The 17,020-nt window shown below is 34.3% G+C and overlaps 1 protein-coding gene across 1 annotated transcript in view; it reads left to right on the top strand.

Annotated features, from left to right (window-relative positions):
• CNKSR2 (connector enhancer of kinase suppressor of Ras 2) overlaps positions 1-17,020 on the top strand; it is a 255,852-nt gene that overhangs the window by 71,365 nt on the left and 167,467 nt on the right. The window contains exon 4 of the mRNA XM_046674057.1: positions 440-527. Within this exon, the coding sequence (XP_046530013.1) occupies positions 440-527 (88 nt within the window). The remainder of the gene's footprint in view (positions 1-439; positions 528-17,020) is intronic.

Genomic DNA, 17,020 nt, shown 5'->3' with positions numbered 1-17,020 from the left:
TAGTAAGTCCTCAGTAAGTGTTAGTTGTCATTACTAGCTCTTAATTGTGAATATTTTAAGATAAGTGTACTCAAAATCTTAGCTTCATTTGAAGTAAACTAAGATGTTGTCTTTGCCTAAAGTACTCCTTTTTTGTTGTTTTGTTTTAGACGTAGTGAAAAGACCTTGTAAGGAGTACCAAAGAACTTTCAAATATTAAGAACTAAAAAAAAAAAAGAATTTGACAGAAAGCAAACGTGATGTTTCTTGAATTTAATTCTCTTCTAAGCATTTCCCTCAATTTTCTTTTCCTCAGATATATCCTGAATATTTTTTTATCACTATGTAAACTTCAGAACAATTCATTTTATATTATTCAAAATCTTATTATAGTCTATTTTATTTTGGGACCTTTTAAAAGCTTTTCCTATTAATCACAGTTTTCCTTTTGTCTTTATAGGTCACCATTTGCTGCCGTCACAGACTATTCAGTTACAAGGAATAATGTCATACAGCTCTGCTTGGAATTGACAACAATCGTGCAACAGGTATTAGCTGACAAACTTTCCTTCTGTTAATTTACTAGCTATTTCATATTCTAACAATGAGAACTGTTCCTGTTTACTGAAAGTTTATTAGATGCTGGTTTGGGAGGTACTCATTCAAAGACAAATGGTTCTAAAGAAACCAAATATGTAATTATTAATTGGAAAACTGTTCATATAGCCCAATAAACATGGGTTTTATTTACCAGAAGATGTAAAAGTAACCTGAACTTCTGGAGACATCATTATAATAAGGTCATAAGTCTCTTAGTCTCACACTTTTAGTGGGGATGACTAAACTGTATTGCCTTTCACAAAATTGAATTGCCCCATTTGTATAACAATCTGAGACTTTTGCTCTAAGGCACTATTAGTTCCTTACTAGTGCAACTATTAGTTTCATTTATATAGGTACACATACAAACAACTATACGTAATAACCTTTAACAGTTGTCTGCTTATATGACCTGATGTTTTTATTTTGAATATTATTTAGGCCGGAGATTTCCAAATCAAATTCCTCCAGGAGTGCAGCAGCTAATATAAATGTTCGAATCAAGCCTGGCATAAGATATGGAGGAATGGTGGAGGGGTGAATTGACTAGAATCCTGCAAAAATTTGTTTAAATTTGGTAACAAAACACATCTGAGAGATCCGAGACCTGCAGCCACCATTCTCTAAGACTGATGCCAGCCTGTTGCTGCTGCTGTCTCAGAGTGCCATTATTTGTTAACCTATCCACTGATGCAGAAATAGGGAAAGCAGAGGATAACATATGCTGACACAGAAGATTATTGGGTAAACTGATGATTTAATTTATCCTCTACCTCCTGTCCTTTATTACCAGAAATAATGAAGAGCTTTTTATATTGCCTGTATTTTCTCAAAGAAATAAGAAATTTATTAATATAGATTTAAATGCTTCAGGATATTTTCTCTTGTACTGTATAGATTTTATTTGCACCATTTCTCTGAAACTGCAGGTTTTAAGATGTTTTTCATTATAGAAAGGAGAGTAACTTTGTGAATTTTAATTGTGGAACACATCAGACATCAGGATTAGATGATGGCAGAAAGTCAGCAACTCATTGCTGTTAATCACAGACATGCATGAATATGGTGAACATTTTATGAGCTTTGAAATACCCTAACAGTTTCACTGCATGTCTTCATATTTGATAGCAGTAAATTTTATTTCTGAATTTCAGAGATCTTAACTAGATAATAGGAAGAAGACTGGCATTTTAGGGCAAGAGTCAGTAAACATTTTCTGTAAAAGGCCAGACAGTAAGTGTTTAAGCTTTGTAGGCTTTAGGGTGTCAGATGCAACTACTCAACTCTGCTGTTGTAATGCAAAAGCCCCCATGGACAATGTGTAAATGACCGGGCATGGCTTTGTGCCCAGAAAACTTGTTTTACAAAAACAGATAGCAGGTCTAATTTGGCCTACTGGCCATAGTTTGCTGACCCGTGTTCTAGGACAGTGCTAGTCCACTGTGGTCTGCAGGTCAGCAATATTATTATCACATGGAAATTTGTTAGAAATTTAGATTCTTGGTATCTACCCCAAATGTACTGTGGAGAGGGCCCAGGAATCTGCATATTTACTAGTTTTCCAGGTAATTCTGGTTCTCATACATTATTCTAGGGTGCAGGGATAAAAGAGCAATAATATAATCTATGAGTAATTTTCTTTGTAGTTCTGTATTATCAGTGACATTTCTTCAGAACTCTATTTTCTAAAGTTCTATTTCTTTTAAAGGTATTAAACTTGACCAGAGTTTTGAGCTGTGGATAACAAACCAGATTATTAGTTTCTTCCCTTTTAGTATGAGAGAAAGAAATTCTCTCTGATGTGAGGGTACCTATTACACAGTATTTGTGTGATTATCATTCATAGTCTCTTAATACTGGATATGTGCTCAGTAGCAATCTATATACAAACAATCATAGTAGTATAATAATTATTAACACTTATCTGCTATGTGACAAGATCTATGATAACTGTATTCTGTGTATTAAAGGTTTTTATTTATATGTGAGACCCAAGGCAGTTGAAATACCATGGAATTAAATAGGAGAATTAAAAGTTTGTTTATTTTTCACCTTTTTAAACATGAGAAACTCATAGTCCATCTGATGTCAACTTCCAAAATAACTTCATTTCCAAGCAGAATTATGACAGAAAGTGGGTGTTTTTCATTTCTTGTCTCTCCTCCAAATATCTGGATCTGGATGGCCTGTTTTTATGTTTACTTTTGAGTAATTGGTCCACTCTTTGTTGCCTTATAAACCAGGACTGCAATTCTAAATGGCAACCATAATAAGTTTTCTTGAAAATCTTAAAGGAGCGTACTCGGGTGTATTCATTTTCACTTAATTCATACATACCTAATGTTTTCCTGTATCAAAAAGGAATAAACAAAGTGATCTTGACCCAAAAAAAAGCTACCTTTTTTTAACTTTTATGTATAGAATGAGGTCAGAGATGGAGAGTTTTCTATGTTTAGAACTCACAGGTTCCAGAGCATACCACTCTAACCTTCAGATGTAACATTGGGAAGAATGGCTGAAATGATTTTCAGTGAATTGAGATTTCCTGTACAGACACGTGCAAGGGCAGTTTGTGTCAGATATGACTAACCCACCCATTCCGCTATTTTAAGAACCTACCATCTAAGTAACAAGTGATTCATTTATTGTTTGTTTCCAGAATGTGTGCACACCTGCTATTAAGAACTACTTCATAGAAAACATATGGCATTTTGATATTGCCCTCAGAGGTTTGTTCATGCTCTCAACAGGACCTTTTAACAGCTGCACTATTTCGCTCAACATTCTCTTTAGGAATCTTACTTCAAGGCATAATGTGTTTAAGGTTTGCTATTTACAGATCAGGAAACATTAGGTAGAATAGAGAGAGATGCTATTACAGGTTGAACTTTTGAGTACATTCCATCTTGACCAAACACAGAATTATTGAAATTACTTCAAATAATTGAAATACTCCAAATATACTCAAGATGTAGAAGGACCTATACTCTCCACCTACTATATACTTTGTTTTGAAGAGGATGCCTTGCCCTCCTTTGGACATTTTGTTCTAACAGTACCTATTTCTGTTTTTTTTAAAGTTCAGTTGCTCATAACGTTTGTCACAGTTTCTTCTGCCTCACTCTCATTTTCCCATCACTGTCCTGTCCCACATGTCACCTTTAAGAGGCGTCTGAACGAAAACCTCTATCCGTGGGTGTTCTTGGTTATCTCCTTGCCCACCCTGTCCCAACTTGTGCTTGACTTGATATCTTAATTTGTCTACTTTAACTAAGTCTTTTCTGTTGTACCTTCAAGGAAATATGAGATGAAAATTTCTATTAATACATCTTCATGCCATCCTGATTTAATCTATTTATAAGTATAGAATTGATCACTTTCAGACTAGTCATCCCAAAGCCCAGCTCCAATCTTTTCACTTTCAACAATTTTCCACTAATTTCCAAATTGATTACAAACTCCTGCCTTTGGAATTCAGAGGTCGCCAGATATGGTCCTGACAAGTTCAGTTTTGTCTTCCAGTACTCCCATGCATCTTAATTGTAGTCTAGTTCATGTGGATGAATTACCATTGGTAAAATAGATCTTGTAGCTTCATCTTATTATGTTGTGAGGCCGCCTCAGAACATGCCCCATATCTTTTTATCTCTGTCTGTTAACATTATGTCCCATCCTTAAAGATCTCTAGGAAATGCCACCTCATTCATATAACTTACTATTTCCCACAACTGTTTGTATCTTCCCCCTACTTTGACCATTTATATTTAATGTAATTATTGATATGGTTGGGATTAAATTAAATATACCACCTTGCTGTTTGTCTTCTATGTTTCTTTGTTCTTTTTTCTCTCTTTTATTCTGTATACTTTTTTATTAATTATTTTTTATGATTCCATTTTGTCCCTTTTGTTGACTTAGCTATAAGTTTTTTGTTGTGTGGGCAGAGGGTAAAAATCTCTTAAGATTACATAGCATTTCACATCTCGTCTATGACACTTATATTTGGCTGTGAATAATAAATCTGATATCCGTTAGGTTATGAAATCCTTGGAGACAGGAACAGTGTCTTGCTCATTTTCATATATAGTGGGTGCTCATTACATACTTGTTAAAATAAATCGACCTGAGCCCCAGTTACCCCTGTGGTTAGCACATGCTCGTTTGTACTCTTCCAAGAAAAATTTGGAATTAAATGCATGAATTGTTAGTCATTTTCATTTCACCTCCTGTGTAAAAGCTGCAGCCCTGTCTCTGCTATTCATGTAAAGAGCCCCAGAGATATGCAGGCATACCCGTCACTACATCTCAGCTTATTCATTAGTTAAAATATGAGTATTGATCCTCGTAACGACTTTCTAATGCTAGAATGAAAGTGAATAAAACTTCTGAAACACTATGCAAATATATAATAGTAAAAAAACGTATCTTTTAGAGGAAACCTAATTATAGGCATGATATATTAGTGCTTATAAATTCTCTCTTAAAATAATCTATTGTGTTTTTATTGTTCTGTGATATCGTATCTTTGGTACCAAGTTTTTCTGGGCTCTGGTCTGTTGCTACTTGTCATAGCAATAGGAATGAGGATGATTGATAAAATAATGAAATAAAATAGTGATGTGTTCATTTCTTGAAAATGAAACTGTTGATGATTATATTTTATTTAGACTCTGCGCTTCTATATTTTCAAAATTTTCTAAAATCAATTTGAGTTAGCAGAAAAACAAAAAATGAGTGCTATGTACATTGAGGAAATACTACTTTGATAAAAGAGCATAGCATAGACGAGTACTTATTATATTTTAAAGTAAGTTACATAGTTTACAAACAGTGTCTATCTAATGGACTCATTTAGCCATTATATACACACTAATCACTTCATTCACTTGGAATTGTATGCAGTATTTGAAAACAGGAATTAAACTTAAGCTGCCAGTAAAAGAGGCCAATATGGATAAGCAACATGTAGATTTTTAAAAAAAATATCTAGGGCATGCATTTATTACCAGGCTTTCAAGAAATCTCATCTGAACAGTTATGATAGTTATGCTTTGAAATATGCTGTACTTCAAATTATTTTTACTCAACTTTAATTATTTTTATTCCCTTTGCAGCAAGATGAGGTGATCAATATCTAAAAATAGACTGTCACAAATAGATTTTTTTCCCTTCTTAACACAAAGGGGTGGTGCCATGAAGTAAGTGGAAAGTGCTTCTTGATATTGGCTACTTATATTTAAACTAATGCTAATGTTAGAGGAGAAAGATAATGTAAATTTATTTTAACAAGCTCTTTTTGGAGGAATTTATTTAATCTACTGTATCTGTTTTTTCCAGTTGTGATGGATTTAGATAGTTATATTTGAAGTCTTTTAAGGAGATCTTCCCCCATCACTTCCCACCCCACATAAGATTGATTATGATAGCGCATTTGAGAAAAAATGAAAACTCATTTTAAAATGTTAAATGGAAAGAATTCTCACGAAAAACTGAAGCTTCATTTAGAGCACTGTCAGCAACTGAATCAGAAAAATGAGACAGGTACCCACCCACTTCTTGTCAACATTGAAATAATTGCCATGATGCCTGCCCTAATGGGTATCAGCTTAACCTAAAATTATTCCACTGTACCGTTTTTCTGTTTTCCACTTCAAACACAAAAATGATTAATTAGATTGTGACTACTTAAGAAATGGGCAAAAAAGTATCGATTTGCAAGGTGAAACTTTCACGGGACTTAGAATACTTGGGACAAGGGACAGAGGGCAGAGATAGTGAGTATTGGGAGACTTGAGGCTTAACCCTGTTTCTTCATGAGCATTTCACCTTGGACAAACCATGTAACTGCTGTGTCATCTAAAGACAGAAATGATTCTATCTGTTATTTTAAGAATCAAATTAGATGTATTAAAAATGGTTCACAAACATGAAGTGAAAATGAAAGTAATATTCATAAAATGGATGAGAAATAAACTTGATAAAACGAATTAGAATAACAACTGTTTTAAATAATAAACGTACACAGATTTTTTTTCTCCATTTGATGTTAGTTTTCTTCAGCTTCATATACAGTGAATTCTGAATTACATGCTGAGAGAAAAATTTCAACATGTTGTAAGACATTTTAAATCAGATTTTGAAATGTTAGATACAGAGTGAAAACTTTCTTTTAAAATTCAAGTTCTGGTGATATACTTTTATCTGAAGTGGTCCCCTCTAAATCATTATGTATTAACATGTCTTTATGTTTTCTTATTGACTTGCTCATTTTTCAACCTATTTAGATCCCCTTTTCCATGTCCTTGGATATCACTGGTTTTCTGAATAGTGTTCAAAACATGTTACTTTCCCTTACAGTTGGAAAAAAAAGAAACGATCGGTAATCTTTCATGTAAGATTGTTGCAAAATAACTTTTGAGAAGAAAACAAATGCAAAGAAAAAAGAAATTCTAGAGATCTTTCTTAAAACATCTTAACTATGCAATTTTTACCTACTGCATAGCCAGCACTTTCCTTCCCCACTGTCTAAAATTTAAAGAAATAGCATTTATTGTTCAAAAAATCTTAACTGAGAGAATCATCACCAAGAACTGAAATGAAAGTTCATTTAGATGTTGAGAGAGAGTTTTTATGGTCCTTGCTTGTATTCATTCCATCGATGTTGTATACCATCAGTATAAAGGTTTGTATGTAGCACATTCTATGCTCCTCTAATTATTTTCCACATTTTTTTAAGTTATAAAAGTAATATAATTTGGGGGCCGGCCCAGTGGTGCAGCAGTTAAATTTGCACTTTCCGCTTCGGCGGCCCGGGGTTTGCCAGTTCGCATCCCAGGTGTAGACATGGCACAGCTTGGCAAGCCATGCTGTGGTAGGCGTCCCACATATAAAGTAGAGGAAGATGGGCGCAGATGTTAGCTCAGGGCCAGTCTTCCTCAGCAAAAAGAGGAGGATTGGCAGTGGATGTTAGCTCAGGGCTAATCTTCCTCAAAAAAGAAAAAATAATATAATTTGCTTTATAGAAAAATTTGGAGTAATGAAAAGAGAATAAACCATTGCTTTTAGTCCTTTCACTCAAAGAAAATCCCTGTTAGCATTTTGCCTATTTTATTTCTGCCTGTTTTCATGTACATACACATATATATTTTGAATATGGTCTTTTTCATTTCATATTATGCCATGATTTTTTTATTTTACTGCATGGTTCAAATGGAATCTTTTGTCCTTTAAAAAAGTTTGTAAAATAATAACAATCATTAATTTAGAAGAACAGAAAACCTTAAGAACAGAAAACCTTATAGTCGTCTCAACCTGAGAACCAGAAACAACTGTGCTATTGCTTTGGTCTTTCCTACAATGGATGTCTTTTCTTAAATTGTTATTCTGGCTTTTTGACTTCATTTCTTTGATTTAGTTTCATATTTACCTGTTGGATGTATTTTGTTTCTTTTTAAATCTTTATTCAAGAAAATAGAAAAAACGTTCTTTAAAGATGATTATTGGAAGAGGTTATTTTTGATGGGCAACTTCCTCTAAATTATGTGTGTGTGCTTTCTAATCACTTTTGTTACCTTTACACTATTTTAAATACAAATCAATAAAAATAAACAATTTGTGAACTATTCTCTACATATGCATTTTTATATAAAAATATAAATGAGCATATTGAGTGTTTAGCCCTTTTTAAAATGTATTCCTGCTTGAATTTAATCTAACCTGTTTTATCTTAATCAGGTTATTTACTCAAGGTAAATACTCAAGAGAAAATAGGAAGATACCCAAGCTTTTATCTAGGACTTACTGAATTGATACTTGTGGTTTAAATTATTAGAGGACATATTTATAAAAATAAAAATTGAAAAAAAAATTACAGAATTTTGTAAAAGTAAATAGCCCAGAAGTGATTTTTAAAGTTTCATTAAGGATTTATGCAAAGAAATTTGGCCTGTGAGTTTATTGACGATAGCTCTTGTATTTTACTTCATTATATTTCATCTGTATGAGTAGTACCTCCTGTATTGTCTTGGTTGACATTTTATATCATTTATTCTTACATTTTTATGGCAAAACAGTTTAGTGCACTTTGACATAAGGGAGATCTGAGTCCATCATCCTGCCTCTGCTTTTTGACAAACTGTATAAACTTGGACAAATTACTTCATATCTCTGGGGGTCTTTGTCTTTATCTATAAAAGTAGATCACCACTCTGTTGGATTATTGGAAGATTACTGTGAATATTGGAGATTGATCTAGCCCATAATTTGGCATTTAGCAGGAGCTTAATAGATGCCAATTTTATTTTTCCTTTTTCTCCTCAAAGCCCCCCTGTACATAGTTGTATATTTTTTTTTTAGTTGTGGATACTTCCAGCCGTGGCATGCGGGATGCCGCCCCAGCATGACTTGATGAGGGGTGCCATGTCCGCACCCAGGATCCGAACTGGCGAAACCTTGGGCTGCCAAAGCGGAGCTCACAAACTCAACCACTCAGCCACGGGGCTGGCCCCTAGATGGCAATTTTAGTTACCTTATATAGCAAAAGAAGCTTTGGAAACTTTGCTCCGTAGAAAATTTAAAACAAGTGATGCTCTGCTTACTTTTGGTATTGAGTGGCAGTGAAGAAAGACCTATTTCTAGGATGAGTGATTTTTTAAAAAGGATTTTGGTTTAATTTAGGATATTCTTTAGATTTTAATGCAAATTGATTACTGTGCTTCATATTCTGGAAGATATTTTGAAATATCCATGTTCAAATGTAATACAGAAGTTAATTTTGATCACCTGTGAGTTTGCCATCCCTAGTGACATATTCAAGTAACCTAGAGTTGAAAATGGAAAATTCAAAATGTTGAAAGGTAAAAGGCCAGTGTATAAGTCAGTCACACAGAATGTGTGTTGTAAACGGGATATTAAGATTCAAATAGTAGTTAAATACATGTAAATTTCTAAAATGGAGCTATAAATTCTACTAGGGTAGGCAGGGTATATATTCTATGGTCCATGTAGTACGTATTAAAACATATAAAAGCCCAGCCAGGATAGTCTCTTAGTCATCTCAAACATAACCTTAAATCCTGTTTTTGCTATATTCTTAGGGTTAGTGTTTTAAGCCTTCCTGAAGCAGACATTCTAGGTGACCTGAAAATTGGACTGGGGCTCTTGGGATTGAAACTGGGGCATTTCAGACCAAAAACCAGGACAAGATTTACAGGTAATTTTTAAACAATGTGAATTACTTTACTTAGCATAGCTGTTGAAGGTAATACGAAAGGTGATTCTGATTTTTTACTTTATATTTAAACAAACAATGTATTTAGTTCGGTGTAATTATACCTAATTCTTAAGTTTTCTTCGGCTGTTTTAGTTGATCATGAGGAAGCAAAACCAATGTCTTTTTAAACTTTCCTATATAATCCTATTATGGTGAATCAGAAATTAGATATAGAACTATTAGGCATAGTACCCAGATAACTAGAGAAATTTTTTTCTGAAGACAAATATAAACAAAAATAAACAATTTGCAAAGCTGAGATTGTTGTATATGTATACCTGTATCTCTTCAAAGGCCTAGAATATAGCATTATAGTCAGAATAGATATAAATACACAGAGAAATCCTCATTCTTGATATAAAAAATAAAATGATTATTGGTAGCTACAAGTTTTCTGAAGACTGAGAATGAAAAGGTAAATAAGAGTGATGAGATTGCTGCATTCTAAGACTTTAGGAAATCACTATTTACAACATGGGGACATAATAATTTATTATTCTTCCAGCTTTCTGACACTGGCCTGATTTGTGAACAAAAACTTAAAAACTTACTGTATAAAGATGTAGATAGTATCACCACCACCAGTAATAACAGAAGAACTAGATGTGTGGTGTACTGTACTAGTCAAATTGTTTAGGTAGCAAATGGCAGGATACTATTTCTCAGACATCTTTTTTTGTCAGTGTATTACATTAAACAATGCATATCGTTTATGTTATGAAGTATAATAAGAAGTCAAATATTCATGAATCTGCCATCTAATTTAATAACTAGACATTACCATTATTGTTTTAGTTACAATTGTGCTCTCCCTCATCTCATCACTCTACGTCTTAGGATGTTTATTATTTCTTTTCTTTTTCTTAAAATAGGTTTTTTTTCCTGCTTTTTCTCCCCAAGCCCCCCTAGTACATAGTTGTATATTTTAGCTGTGGGTCCTTCTAGTTGTGGCATGTGGGATGCCGCCCCAGCATGGCTTGATGAGTGGTGCCATGTCCGCGCCCAGGATCCGAACCAGCGAAACCCTGGGCCACCCAAGCAGAACAAGCGAACTTAACCACTTAGCCATGGGGCCAGCCCCTTAAAATAGTTTTTATATACTTTTCTAAACCTCTCATTTAATTATGCTTGTCTTTGAGCTTTATAAAAATAATATCACTCTGCATATTACTTTTTTCACTTCATATTGTATTTCTGAATTTATTCATGTTTTGTTCAATCATTGTAGTTCATTCACTTTCACTTCATATAGTACTCAATTGTGTGTATATACTCCACTATGTTTATCTGTTCTCCTGACCATGAACATTTGGATATATACCTACATTTAAATATATACATAGGAGGGTAATTGCTGGGTTGTACAGTATGTACATGCTCATCTTTACAATTGTACCACATCCTTTGCTTAAAGTTTTATTGTTTATTTATGTAATGTACTTTCATTGTCTTACTACTCTCTGAATTACTGTATTTTTGTCATATTGTCTCATTATGCAGTTCACCAAGAGGCTTTTAAAATTTTCTCACAAAGACTCTAAAGAGAGAGAACTTTTACCATTATTACTATATGAGATATATGGAAACAGATGTGGAAAGATGAGTTAGGTGATTCTTAATCCTTATAGGTGATAAAATAAACTTCGGAAGAGAGTCCTGGAGATGCTACCATTTGTAATGTACTATGATTATTCTTTTTAAAGAATCAAGCCAAAACTAATACCAATCTATTTAAGAAAAGATTTGCTGTAGGAGACTTAGTGAAATCAAGTGGCTGCCTCATATACCTTGGTGTCTCCAGTGCCTGGCAAATAAATGTTTGTTGAAAGAATGAAAGGCTTCATTTTCCCCTTAAAATTTCACCCAAAAAATGGTTACAGGATTTTAAATTAAGCAGCTGTAACTCACTCTGATGCTGATGAAGACCTAAAAGAGAACTAAACAGAAAATACTGATTTTTCAAAGTTGATGAAATCCAGGTATATCATGTTTATTACAAATACAAAATTAGTCCTTTAAACTTTAAAGCTACTTCTTCCTATTCCTTCTATTAATCCTTGCAACTCCAGGGAGATGAGTTGGGAGGAAACAGTGGTGATAGCACCAGTCTCCTCCGTGAAACGAGTAATGAGCTGGTGAAGTGAGAAGAAGAAGGGAAAGGAGTTACTGTGGAGAGGACAAGAGGCTCAGAGAAGGTTGCTTTTGGAGCTAGAAAAGGTTCTCATTACTGTCCAGTCTGCTTCCCCCTCTCTCCAGATAAATCCATGTGTGCGTTTCTGAGTATCATTTAGAATGCTTTTGTAGCTTAAAAATTCTAATTTTGATCTGATGTCAAATTTGGAAACCTATAGGGCATAAAGGAATATATAACACTATTGGACTATGCAATGCCAGAGTGGGAGTTATTAAAGTACCTAAGGAGGAAAAATCTAAAGTTCCATTAGGTACCTTTATTGGTTCTGGTTCTGTAAATATTTTCTTGTGTATCTTGCTCCTCTTTAAGTGCTATCCCCAAAGTTTTTTAATGCCTTTTCAAATGTCTACCCTAACGCTATTCAGCAGTTATTAATACCATAACTATTAATTTCCTATTTAATGTCTCACTCTTTGCCACAGCCCTCCTCACCCCACTAAATATGTCACTAGGCTTCCTGTACTTCTCATTAAACTATCTACACAAATGTTCCCCTGCCCTGTCCCCCCAGGAGGATTCTGAACTGCCTTTCGGAATTGAAATGTGTTTTGCCCTGGGCTCTTTCTTTCACCTCTGTAACCCCTCCCTCAAACCATATCATCTGGATAAACCTTATTCCTTACGACGTTTGAAAATTATTGGCAGGAAACAAAGGACTATATGAAGTTTAATAGGCAGGCGATAATATCATTACTATTTTGAGGGTGGCAGAGTGCTTTTACAACATTTTATCAGATTTGTTCCTCACAATAATCAGATGAAGTAAGTAGACCAGATGTCATTATCTGAATTTTATAAGTGAGTAAATGGAATTTCAGAGAAGGAAAGTGACATAATCAATAAGTGACATGGCCATGACTTATATCCAGGTGCTTTGGCATAGTTTGTAATACTTTCTGCTCATTGCTCCTCAAGTTTGTCTTCACCTTAGAATCAAATAAAGAGCTTTTTAAAAACGCTGATATCTGCACCCCATCCAAGACCTATTAAATTAGACTCTCTGTGGTGGGGCTTGATGTCAGTATTTTTTAAATGATGCATCAATTCATTCTAATATGGAGCCAAAGTTGATAACCACTGTGGTGTACTCACACTTTACTGGTTTTAGTGTGAGATGAGTGTGAGGTGGAAAGAAAATATATTTGATCAAGAACATTGTTTCCCAAAGAGGAGTGGTCCCTGGACCATGATTCACCTGTGGAAGCTTGTTAAAAATGCAGATTCCTCAGACTTCACCACAGGGCGAATGATTGAGAACTGTGGATCAGGAGATTCAACTATTTACAGCTGATATCAGCCCAGAGCCTGCATTTTTATAAAGGAGGCTAGTTAAAGTTTTGAACTTAAAACTGTAGTTAATCAGTTGTTCATAGTCCATTTGTGCTGCAAATGCGTATCCAATAGGATTAGACTTACTCTTTGAAACATCAAATATAAGTTGTTAATGAAAATGGTCATTGTGCATTTGTAATAAGGGGAGAACCAGAGCTAGAAAGTAATGTGGTATCAACAGACAGGGGCAGGAACTAGAGTTGTTAAAACAACAAGGAATAATAACAACGTTTTTAGCATTATTATAAATCATATTATGCCTTACATGGATTATATCATTGAATTATTACAAAACTCTATGACATAGATTTTCATACCGACATAAGATGAAAGCAACAAACCAAAAAAATACAGAGCTATTAGTTATATGCACTGATTTTCTAAGGCATTTAGAAATGACCAAAGTAGTTTTTAATAACCCAGGCCTCTTGGGTTGGGTCAGAATGACCACCAACATCTGATAGGTAATTCATATGAAATTAGGTCCTAACGTAAGTGAAATAATGGATTGAAATTATAGCTGAGAGTGGCAGGTTGAAGAATTGGTCAGAATTAGGTAATTAGGACTAGTGAGCATGAATCAGACTTAGAACATGAGGCAAAAATTATCTATAAATACAAGATGGGAAAAGACTAGATTTGCATGAAAGTAGCCGAATGTAATGGGAGGTTGCTTGTGAACTACAATGTGTGAGGAATGACATAGCATCTCTGAAAAATAGCACTCATATTTCCTGAAATGAAGAGGTACAGCATGTAAAATTCATGGAATAGTTCTTGCATTCAGCTCTGCATTAGTTAGGTCTTCATTTGCATGTGTGTTTTCCCGTTGTATTTGGTGGAGGATTGTGTCAGTCAAGGTAAGCTGGATTATGCTGCAATAACAAACAACCTGAAAATGTTAGTGGCTTTTAATAATACTCATGTCCAGTGCTCATGTTCCATGTCCGTCCTGAGTTGCTATAGCTCTACTCCACATCCTCTTACTTCAAAGCCCAGAGTAGCCTCTTCTTGAACACTGCTGGTCATCGTGGCAGGGGGGAAGAAAAGAGAGCATGGTGAACTATGCACTGGTTCTTAAAGTTTCTACAAGGAAATGAGACATAATTTTTCACATTTCGTTGGTGAAAATAAGTCACATATCCATGGCTGACTTCAGTGGCTCAAGGAAGTTTACTTTTCCCTTAAAACAAGGAAGTGTATATTTAGAAATCATAATACAAATCTGCCACAGCAATGAATCTATAAGGAATTTCAGTATATCATTGTACTAGAATTTTAAGGACAACATTGTTTATTTGAATATAAGGAAACAAAATTATGGGGAAAAATTTTAAATATCACAAAAACAGCTTGATAAAGGTTGAGTTTGAAGAGCTGCTTCTCTCTCCTCAATACTGTATTTGTATGCGTGTGCATCTCCCTTAGTATTTTAAGTATAATCTACTGGAATATGGGTGGTAGGTTTGCTGGGAGGGGGAAGACTTCTTGAATTTTTTCAGAGCATCAAATTCTGCCTTATAATCACTCAGTGTTACTACTAGGAAACCCTAAATGGGTACTGATTCTGCGTAGTATCTCTTTTGAAAGTGTACCAAATTAAGCCTAGATTTAAGCTAGTACTATTACTTGGGCAATTTGGTATTTATTAGGATTTAAATATCTTATCATCAGTGATCTAAAAATATTTATTGAGTGCTTGGGTATAAATGGCATTTTTTCAAATATTGCACACAGTTACTGTATATAAATGGTTACATTTTGTCTAAGAAAATGCAATCTAAATAGATAAAAAGAGCAAAGCTATATAGGCTAAGAAATTTTTTAAATTAATACTTGGAATTTGTTTCAAATATAACATAACTTCCACTTATTTTCTGGCAGCCAAGTGGATGATCTTGAATTGAAGAATTAATGTTTAATTTATAATTTTTATTTTTAATGGGATGTGGTGTTTATCTTTGCTTGAACTCTAGTTGAATTTGTCACAAGGGAAAACTTGTCTCCCATCACTTAAACTCTATAGATTTTCTTTCCCTTGTGGTATGTTAGATGGTCATTATAATAAGTAACTTGAATATCTGGAAACTAGAGAGGCTCTTTATTACAAAGAAATGTTAGCTTCATTGTATGAATATAAAATTCTTGATATCTTTTACATAATATGAATCTTCATGCAGAGAAAGGCCCAATTACTTTTGTTGAAAATATCTGCTGAGATCATGCAGATTAAAGTTTAAAATCAAACTCATGTTTAAAATGATTTTAAAACTGTGAAACTCAGTCTATTTTTGTACAAAATAAGTGTGAAGAAACTAAATGTACTGTACTAGTTTGTTTGGCAATTAGAAATTTTGTTTTAAGAAATATGGCTTTAAAAGTTCCTTTTGTATACCTAACCTATAGAACCAATGTAAAATGTTTATTATAGAATGTGAAAATAGAGAATCAATGGAATAAAATAATCATAGCTGATAAAATCAGATTATAGAGTATACAGAGCACCTTGAGAAATTAAAGAGACAGTGCAATTGAATATAGGGTTCCTTCTTTGAAAATATTGACCATCTAATGGTAGAGACTAAGACTAACAAATAGGTAAACATAAAATATGTACAGTTAGTAGTAATCCTATAGGCCGTTCAGAACCATTAAGGTCTTGACCCAAGACTTGCAGAATAAACAAACTTAGTTCATAGTGGGAGTTAGCTCATTGCCTCTTCAGATTGTCAAAACTAAGTTATTGAAGTTACAGAGATCACAGTCTTACCTTAAGGAGATTTCTGGTCATTGGTATCTTGACTTGACATTTTTAGTTTTTATCCCTTTTGACACTTCAATCTTGAAAAGCCTCAGTGGTTTTTGGATTTGTTAGAGAGCCGTTTGGATGCTGAAAAAAACAGTCAGCTTCACTTCTGCCTGCACCCCAAGTCTCTATATGCTAAAAGATTAGTTTCCACACTCATTCAACTATTGGAACATTAGTCTCTCATTGTCAACTGAAAGACTAGAATGATTGGAGCCAAATGGGGCTTCATTTTAGATGACCTCCTGGGGGGAACTGAAGCAGAATTTTGAAGAAGAATTCGATGCAAAGTGTAGAAGACTATGGCTATGTTCACTGACAGAAAGACTAGACAGCCACTACAGTCATGCCCACTCACATTCTCCTTCCATCCTTTGTTTATTGCTCTTTTTATGTTACATCTTGTGACCTTATTTAACCTAATGAAAATCTTAGCCAGTTCATTTAAAAATTGATCGTTTTAAAATTTTAATAGATGCCATCCTTCGTGAACCTTCCTCTTTTCAATCCCAAAACAACCACAGGAACACTAACAAGTTTGTGGTCATTGGGCCAGTCAAAATGGTGAAGGGATTGCCAAGGAGGCACTCGTGGGGTGATTATACCTCTGCCTTGTTTACCAAGGACGTTTATATATCTGAAATTAGAGTTAAACAATGGCGTTTTGATAACACGTCAGCAAGAACGCCTGTGCCTATTCACCATGGACGTTCTCCTCCATTCTCAGGATCCTCAGTCAGCTCTCCGTCTTTGATGAATCTAAATTTAGTTTGGGCTTTTATCTTCCATCCATTGCAAATCTTTTATCCCTGGCACTGCTTTCTCTCTGCCCACAAAA

This window comes from Equus quagga, chromosome 10, assembly GCF_021613505.1.
Source record: "Equus quagga isolate Etosha38 chromosome 10, UCLA_HA_Equagga_1.0, whole genome shotgun sequence".
NCBI lineage: Eukaryota > Metazoa > Chordata > Mammalia > Perissodactyla > Equidae > Equus > Equus quagga.
Note: the sequence above shows the minus strand (reverse complement) of the source record. Positions and strands in the feature narration are given on the sequence as shown.